General features: G+C 41.9%; 1 protein-coding gene across 1 annotated transcript; it reads right to left on the minus strand.

Annotated features, from left to right (window-relative positions):
• Positions 1–5601: 5601 nt before the first annotated feature.
• On the minus strand, positions 5602–8668 carry LOC115458774 (zinc finger protein 585A-like; the record flags this gene model as incomplete). Its single annotated transcript, XM_030188591.1, has 1 exon — positions 5602–8668. A coding segment is annotated over exon 1 (3006 nt), but the record flags the coding sequence as incomplete, so codon positions are not given.
• Between the last annotated feature and the right edge of the window lie 238 nt (positions 8669–8906).

The raw sequence follows: 8906 nt of genomic DNA on the forward strand, positions 1-8906 counted from the left end.
TGAGTCATATCAGTTTGTTGTAAGGCCGTAATAACGGCCAAAAGTTCAGCATGCTGTGCAGTATGGTCAGGAGGGGTTTTATATTGTACTTGTGTTATCTTTGTTAGATTCTCATCCACCTGCACGCAGGCAAAGCCTGCAACAGTCCTTTCACAAGCTCCATCTGTAAACCATATCAACCCATCAGACAAGGGTTCAAAAGTAAGACAGTGAAATGTAGGGATTTCTATAGTATCGATCTCAACCTCTTGATCGACAGGAAAAAGCAGATCTATCTTATTTCTCTGTTCTTTGGTTAATGGTATTATTCTTATATCTTGTCCTAAAAGTACTGCTTGATATTTTCCAAATCTAGTGGCTGTCAATGCCGTCTGGCTAGGGCTCAACAGCGTTTTAATCGTGTGGTTGGTATGTATTATAATAGGAACAAAAGGCATTTGTGCCCTCCATTTGCCTACCGCAGCCACAATAGCAGTCAATAACTTTGGTATTTCTTTCATTCCCTTTTCCACGTGATTAAAAGAGCCTGATAAAAAAGCTACTGGTGTATTTACTTCATTATTTTGATTAATCATGGCTGCCCAACTGTTTCCCATGTCTTTTACCCATAGATGCACAGGTGATTGGATATCTATTACTGCTAAGGGTCCTGGGGATAACAAATCCCTCACAATCTTAGCCAGTACTATCTTATCCTGCTCTTCCAACACAATTAGTGTATTCTTTGGTGTGGCTGCGGGCAGTTTCAAATGTTTATAAAGTCTCATTACTTTTTGTGTATAATTTGGTATCCATTGTCTGCAGTAATTTAACATTCCCAAAACAGCACATAACTGGGTAACTGTTTGCGGTACCAGGGTCTCATTTAAAATAGATATAACTTCCGGTATAATGACCTTATGTTCTGCTGAAACATTTTGTCCTAAAAAGGTGACAGTAGACTGAGCTACAACACATTTCTCCTTGTTACACTTATATCCTAACTCTCCTAACAACAAAAATAATTTTCTAGTCCATTCTAGGCAGTCTCAGCAGACAGTAGAATATCATCTACATAGACAAACAATGACACCGTGTCAGGCAATCGACTCATGAAATCCTTTAAATCCATCATTAGTTGTTTTGAGAATACCGATGGACTATCAGTAAAGCCTTGCGGCATCCTAGTCCACCGGTATGCCTCATTCTGTACTATAAATTACGTCAAATCCCTAGACTCTGGATGAAGAGGTATTGAAAAGAATGCATTAGACAAATCAATGACAGTGAAGAGTAGCGGGGTTCGCACAAATCGGAAATTGATTTTTTGTAACCTCATTTAGCTCCCTTAAATCATGAACTATCCTTACATTGTTTTCCCCTTTCGGGACCGGAAACAATGGGGTATTGTACGGGGATACTGAAGGTTCAATAATACCACGTTTCAATAATTTACCAATGTGTTCCAGGGTTTTGGATACTAATTTAGGTCGTATGGGGTAAGGGTCTTGCTTCGGCCCCTGTGCCCCGTCTATTAATTCTATCTTATGGGGTTTTGCATTTACGGCTAGTCCATATGGTGACTCACTTGTACTCCAAATATGTTGCGGTAATTCTTCCATAACCCTTACTTTATTTTCATTATTCAACTGTTGGACCATGGTGAGCAAACTTGGTATTTCTTTATCTCCAAAATCTAAACACAGTCCTAATCGAGACAACAAGTCTCTACCACACAAATTTACTGGGCAATCGGGTGCCACTAAGAAGGGTACCACAACCTCCCTTGAACCGTGCGGTTGGCATTCCAGGCGCACCAGAGTCGGCTCCGTTAGCCTTTTTCTTTGTTCTATCCCCGTAAATCCCACTGTTGTTCTATACTGATTTGAAAGCTTAACTCCCTGCGGTTTTGCACATAACACAGAGGTACTCGCCCCTGTATCTATCAAAAATCTCACAGGAGTTCCATATTTTCCAATTGTCAATGTAATAAAGGGCTCCCTTGTGTCTAACCTGAAAATCATTCCCTCTTCCTGACACGGGTCCGCTTCCAGTCAATAGCATTGGTCTGGAGTATTCTGCCAAGTTGGAAAGGCATTCACAGTGCCCTGTCCCTGTGATTGCGTCGCCGGCTGCTGTATTGCAGTCTGCGGGGCACTCGCAGGTATCCCTACTACTTGGGGCATCAATCCTTGCTGCGTCTGCATTTGTACTTGGGGCATTCCTGTATTCTGATAACATTCTGAGGCATAGTGACCATATTGCTGACATCCCCAACATTGTACATGTGCCCTTCTATTAGGTGTTGGTCCTGATCCTTGCATCCCTCGACCTCTACCCCTTCCTCTAACCATGCCTCGTCCCCTTGGTTGGTACGGCCGGCTATATCCCGGTTGTACATAGTAAATGACCTGTGGAGGTGGAGCAGAGGGCGTCACAATTGTTTCTTGTTTTTTGTTTCTATCCTGTTCCTTGCTTTCCAAATCCTTTAACTGCATAGTCATTAACTTAGAAGTTAATTTAGCATGCTCTTTCTGAGGGGTCTCTATCATTTTACGATGCACATTGCTAAAATGCATCAACGTCTCTCTTATTTCTGGCCACGGCTTTGAGGACAGGGCAATGAGAGCGTCTAAATTCTTACGCATATTATCAGGCAGTGTGGACATGAATAGGTGTAAAAATACTGCTACATTATGGTCCACATCCGCATCTTGCCCTGTTTGAGCCTTATACAAATTTATACATTTTGTCAAATGCGCCGAAAAATCAGTTTTAGGGTCCCATTTATTTGCCGTTATGGCTGAAAAATCAATCGGGGTTGGATACATCACATGCAGGGCTGTAGAAAGAGCAGCCTTGATATCTCCTACATATACATCCCCATCTGCTGTGTGTGACATCAAACGCTGATACCCGCATTGTACCGCAAGCTGAGGTATACTGACGCCCGATGCCGCACACAGAGCTTTAAAGTCTCCTATAGTCAGTTGAGTCCCTGCAGTTGCCTGTTCTATCCCATCTAACCACATACGAGCTCCTTTCACTATACTGGGAATTTTTGCAACTAACGTTGTAACATCTACGGGGGTGTATGGTTTGTAATGGCGTATTCGGTTGCCAGCCGCGTCCACCCGTGTCATAACTGGCATGACCTGTTCACTGAAGCTGGAGGCCATTGCCCCACAGACTTCCTGCTTTTGTTCTTCTTCCAAATCACATTTTATTTTGTGGAACCAATTATCCCAGAATTCTAATCCCTCTTTTACAAATGTTCCACTCCCTATACCCGGGCAATATTTGTTGACAACCTTTAATAATTCCTGAATGTCCTCATGTGTACTAGGACCATTTTCATCGCACGGCAAGGGGAGCCGTTTTACATTTAACAAGTGTCTAGTAGCCCCCCACCATTCCTCACCATATTTAGTATTATTCAGTCTCATAAGTTCTGCAGCCACATGCATGCCTCGAAAAATTGGCCTGGGGTTGAAAATGTACTTAACTGGATAAAGGGTTTTCTAACCACCAGAACATACCAAGTAAAATCAAACTCAAACATATCACCACTGGGGAAAGTTACCGTGGGATGAAAAAGACGCCAGGGGTCCACCAATCCCAGAGAGGTCTTAAGATCCCGGATCCTATCCAATGATTTCGACAACCTGGGAGGACAGGTGGATTTCCTATCCAGGATAACATCCTGCACTTGATTAAAGTCACCACCCAGTAGAATATTGCTGGCTCCAAAGGAAACAATCTCAGTAATTATATTATGAAAAAACGAGGGAGAGTCAGAATTCGGTGCATACAAGGTCCCTACTAACCAATTAGAATCGTGCAGTTTTAAGCTCACTAATATCCATCTCCCCTCAGTATCGGAGCACTGTTTTATAATGGAAAGTGGAAGGGAGGTGCGAGCAAGAATTGCAACTCCATTCTTTTTATGCACCGCAGAGGAGGCAGCAACAAGAGAATAGAACTGGTCTTGGAATCCCACCACATCAGATGCAAGAAGATGCGTCTCCTGAACTAGAATAATATCAACCTGCAGCCCTCTAAAATACATCAAAACCTTCTTACGTTTTATAGGATTATTTAAACCTTGTACATTAACAGAGACTATTTTCATCTAAAGACAATATAAGTACAGGTTAGGTTCATAGGAACCAATCATGGAAAATGGCATCACAGGCATGGAATATCGTTGGAAAACTGCGAAGGAGACTATGCAAAAAGAAGAGAGACCAGAAGAGGTACCTAGGAGAGAAATAAAACCCTGGAAACTGCAAACCCCTCCACAGAGAAAGCAGGAACTGCACTGCCACAAAACCAGAGACTGCCAGAAATGACAAGAACCCTCAGAGAGTATCAGTGAGCCGGCAGACTGCAGTGTGAGAGAACAACAGGAGCAGTAACAGGAGGAGTGATACCCCCGGTAGTACAGGCATCTGGAGAAAACGACTGCCAACAAAACGTAATGCCCCCCTGGGACCAAAGCTGCAAGAGAGAAAGTCCGTTGTGATATGCAGAATTTTTAATCTATTCAATTCAAGAATCTTCCTTAACATACAGTGCTATAACTCCACCAATTTAATCCGCCCTATCACTGCAACATAATTTGAACTCTGGTATGACATTATCCCATTGGTTGTTTCTCCCCTGCTGATCCAATTCCTTGAAAAGTTTTGTTCTCTTCACAAATTCTGTTGCTTCCATCCCTTTTGGCACCGATAGATTTTCACCCACTCCTTCTACTTGTCAAAAGGATTCTGGAGGTTTTCTTTCATATTTTAATACCCTTTGTGAACTGGGATCTGTTGATGCCATTAAGTAAACCTGGAGGACTATGGAAAAAGAAGCCAGCAGATCAATATAACATCATTGAAGATACCGCATGTAAACAAATTGCTCGACACAGGCCGTGTTTCGCCCACCAAGGGTTGCGTCAGGGGCTACAGTAAACAAACACCATCTAGCAGGTGAGGGGGGGAGAGAGCTGGGGAGGCCCCAGAGAAGAGCAGGTCGGAGAAGGAGAGGGAGGAGAGAAAACAGGTAATGGAGATCTGGTGTCAGAGGAGGAGGACAGTGACTCTTCAGAGGAGGAAGATTTCACGGACTATTTCAGGATCCAGGTTTGATTGTAAATGAAGCTGGATAACTCACATTGATGGAGGCTGCTATGGAGAGTGATGCAGGAGATCCTTGCTGGAACAGGAAGTTTCTTTGTAGATTTGCTGTCTGATGGAGCTTGAAGCCGTTTCTTTCAGGTGGATGTGATGTCCAGCTTGAGAAGTCAGGATTCCAGGAGATTCTAGCTTGCTTTTAGATTTAATCACTTCAGGGCAGCGGCGACTAGGACAGGAGCATCAGGAACAGCCAGGAAGAACTCTCCTTCTAAAGAAAGAGCCCCTGCTTTTAAAGTGTCTGAACTGGGCATTTATCGTCAGGTGGTTGCCCTTGGTCCAATTAGAAAGCTCCTGGGTAGCTGAATTCTGGGCATCTGGCTTTGAGATGGAGCATGGCAACAGGTCACATTCTCAATGACATCACAAGACTTCCTGCCTGGACATCTGCTAGTCCATTGTCTGAGAGTGACTGAGCTTAGATGGGCTTAGGACATGGAAATAGCTTCTCACCTGTGTGGATTCTCTGGTGTATGGTCAGTGTTCCCTTTTTACTAAAGCTTTTACCACATTGATTACATATAAATGGCTTCTCTCCTGTATGGATTTTCTGATGTGTGGTCAGTTTTTCCTTTTTACGAAAGCTTTTATCACACTCACTACATTTATATGGCTTTTCTACTGTGTGAATTCTCTGATGTCTGGTCAGTGTTTCCTTCGCAATAAAGCTTTTACCACACTCAGTACATGTAAACGGCTTCTCTCCTGTGTGAATTCTCTGGTGTCTGGTCAGTCTTTTATTCTCAGTAAAGCTTTTACCACACTCACTACATGTAAATGGCTTCACCCCTGTGTGGATTCTCTGGTGTCTGGTCAGTCTTTTCTTCATAGTAAAGCTTTTACCACACTCACTACATGTAAACAGCTTCTCACCTGTGTGGATTCTCTGGTGTATGGTCAGTGTTTTCTTCATAGTAAAGCTTTTACCACACTCACTACATGTAAACAGATTCACCCCTGTGTGTCTTCTCTGATGTATGGTCAGTGTTTGCTTCTCAGTAAAGCTTTTACCACACTCACTACATGTGAACGGCTTCTCACCTGTGTGCATTCTCTGGTGTATGGTCAGTGCTTTCTTCTCAGTAAAGCTTTTATAACACTCAGTACATGTAAACGGCTTCTCACCTGTGTGGATTCTCTGGTGTATGGTCAGTGTTTGCTTCACAGTAAAGCTTTTATAACACTCACTACATGTGAACGGCTTCTCTCCTGTGTGAAATCTCTGGTGTCTGGTCAGTCTTTTCTTCTCAGTAAAGCTTTTACCACACTCAGTACATGTAAACGGCTTCTCTCCTGTGTGAATTCTCTGGTGTCTGGTCAGTCTTTGCTTCTCAGTAAAGCTTTTACCACACTCAGTACATGTAAACGGCTTCTCTCCTGTGTGAATTCTCTGGTGTATGGTCAGTGTTTGCTTTTTACTAAAGCTTTTACCACAGTCAGTACATGTAAATGGCTTCCCACCTGTGTGGAGTCTCTGGTGTCTGGTCAGTGTTCTCTTCTCAGTAAAGCTTTTACCACACTCACTACATGTGAACGGCTTCTCTCCTGTGTGAATTCTCTGGTGTCTGGTCAGTGTTCCCTTCGTACTTAAGCTTTTACCACACTCATTACATGGAAATCGCTCAATGCTGTGGATTCTCTTGTGTTTTGTGAGGTGTTCTTTTTGACTGAAGCTTTTACCACACTCAGTACATGTAAATGGCTTCCCACCTGTGTGGAGTCTCTGGTGTCTGGTCAGTGTATTCTTCTCAGTAAAGCTTTTACCACACTCACTACATGTAAATGGCTTTTCTCCTGTGTGAATTCTCTGGTGTTTGGTCAGTATTCTCTTCTCAGTAAAGCTTTTATAACACTCACTACATGTGAACGGCTTCTCTCCTGTGTGAATTCTCTGGTGTCTGGTCAGTCTTTTCTTCTCAGTAAAGCTTTTACCACACTCACTACATGTAAATGGCTTTTCTCCTGTGTGGATTTTCTGATGTATGGTCAGATTTCCCATTAAACTAAATCTTTTACCACACTCAGTACATGTAAATGGCTTTTCTCCTGTGTGGATTCTCTGATGTATGGTCAGACTTCCCATTACGCTAAATCTTTTACCACACTCAGTACATGTAAATGGCTTTTCTCCTGTGTGGATTCTCTGATGTATGGTCAGTGTATTCTTCTCAGTAAAGCTTTTACCACACTCAGTACATGTAAACGGCTTCTCACCTGTGTGGATTCTCTGGTGTCTGATTAGTTTTCTCTTCGTACTTAAGCTTTTACCGCACTCACTACATGGAAATCGCTCAATGCTGTGGATTCTCTTGTGTGATGTGAGGTGTTCTTTCTGACTGAAGCTTTTACCACAGTCAGTACATGTAAATGGCTTCTCTCCTGTATGGATTTTCTGGTGTCTGATCAGTTTTCCCTTTATATTAAAGCTTTTACCACAGTCATTACATGGAAATCGCTCAATGATGTGGATTCTCTTGTGTGTTGTGAGGTGTTCTTTTTGACTGAAGCTTTTATTACAGTCAGTACAAGTAAATGGGTTCATTCCAGTGTCAGTTTTTGGGTGGTCTCGGAGACTGTCTGTAGTGAAGCTTTTACCACACATAGTAGAGGTAAATGGTTTCACTACTGAATTAAGCCTCTTGGGCATTGTGAGGTTTCCTTTCCAACAAGCACTTATACCACTGTCAGCAGAAGTATATAATCTCTCATTTTTCTTGATTTCCTGGTATTTTGAGAGTGTTGCCTTCCTGCAAAATATTTTTTCAGATTTAGTAGAAGTGTCCGGTTCCCCAGCAGTTTGAGCTTTTTGGTGATCTATGACTGCTTCCTCTTGACTAAAGCTTTTCTGACATTCAGCACTTGAAACTGATCTCTGTCCTTGGTGGAAATTTTCTTCCTTGTTGGAGCTTTTCTCACATCCAGGACATGAAGATATTCTCTCATCAGTGATGTTTTTCTTATATTTTATAATGTCTGCTTTGTTCGTAAAGCTTTTCCCATATTCTGTAAATGTACACATTGTAGTTTCTTTATTAGTTTTCTTGTGTTGCATTAGCTTTTTCTTCCTATTGAAACCTTTCCCACATTCAGAACCTGTAAAATGTTTCTCTTTTAGGACTGTTTTCTGTTGTCCTTCTAGTTCTCTCTTTAGACTGACATTTCCCCCATTGTCCGTACATGTAGATGGTCTCTCTTCAGTATCAGATCTAAGAAGTGATTTTAGAACAAAATAATTGCTGAGGAATATCTGACAAATATCACAGGAACAGCTTTGATCTCTCATCTGGTTTCTCTCCTCTTCCCCTGCCTGTTTGAGATTACTGATACTGTTTTCACACAGAGCTGAGCCTCCTGGTGAAGGTTTTTGTTTATTTTGATTCTTTTCCTTTTCTCCCCAGTCAGAACTGGAAGAAGTTTTCTCTTTGTCTCTTTCTGATAACATCTTTTCCCCTTCAGGCTTCTCACTGAGCTTCCAGTTATGTGTCTCTGTATTACTGTTTTTAGGGTCCTCTTTTTCTTAAAAGTAAAAAAAAAGAGCATTGTGTATTATTGTAGGAAAAGACATAAAAACAATCTTACAATCCAAACGTATCACAGGCACAAAACAGCAATGATGAGCCAGTAATTATTAAATTGTAAAATGGACAAACAATCCACCTAAAGCCGCCTAGATAAACTTTTTTTAATATATTTTTAAGGGAGGGGTTTGTGGGGTGCTATGTGTTTTTTATTCTTAGTTAT

This window comes from Microcaecilia unicolor, unplaced genomic scaffold, assembly GCF_901765095.1.
Source record: "Microcaecilia unicolor unplaced genomic scaffold, aMicUni1.1, whole genome shotgun sequence".
Lineage (NCBI taxonomy): Eukaryota > Metazoa > Chordata > Amphibia > Gymnophiona > Siphonopidae > Microcaecilia > Microcaecilia unicolor.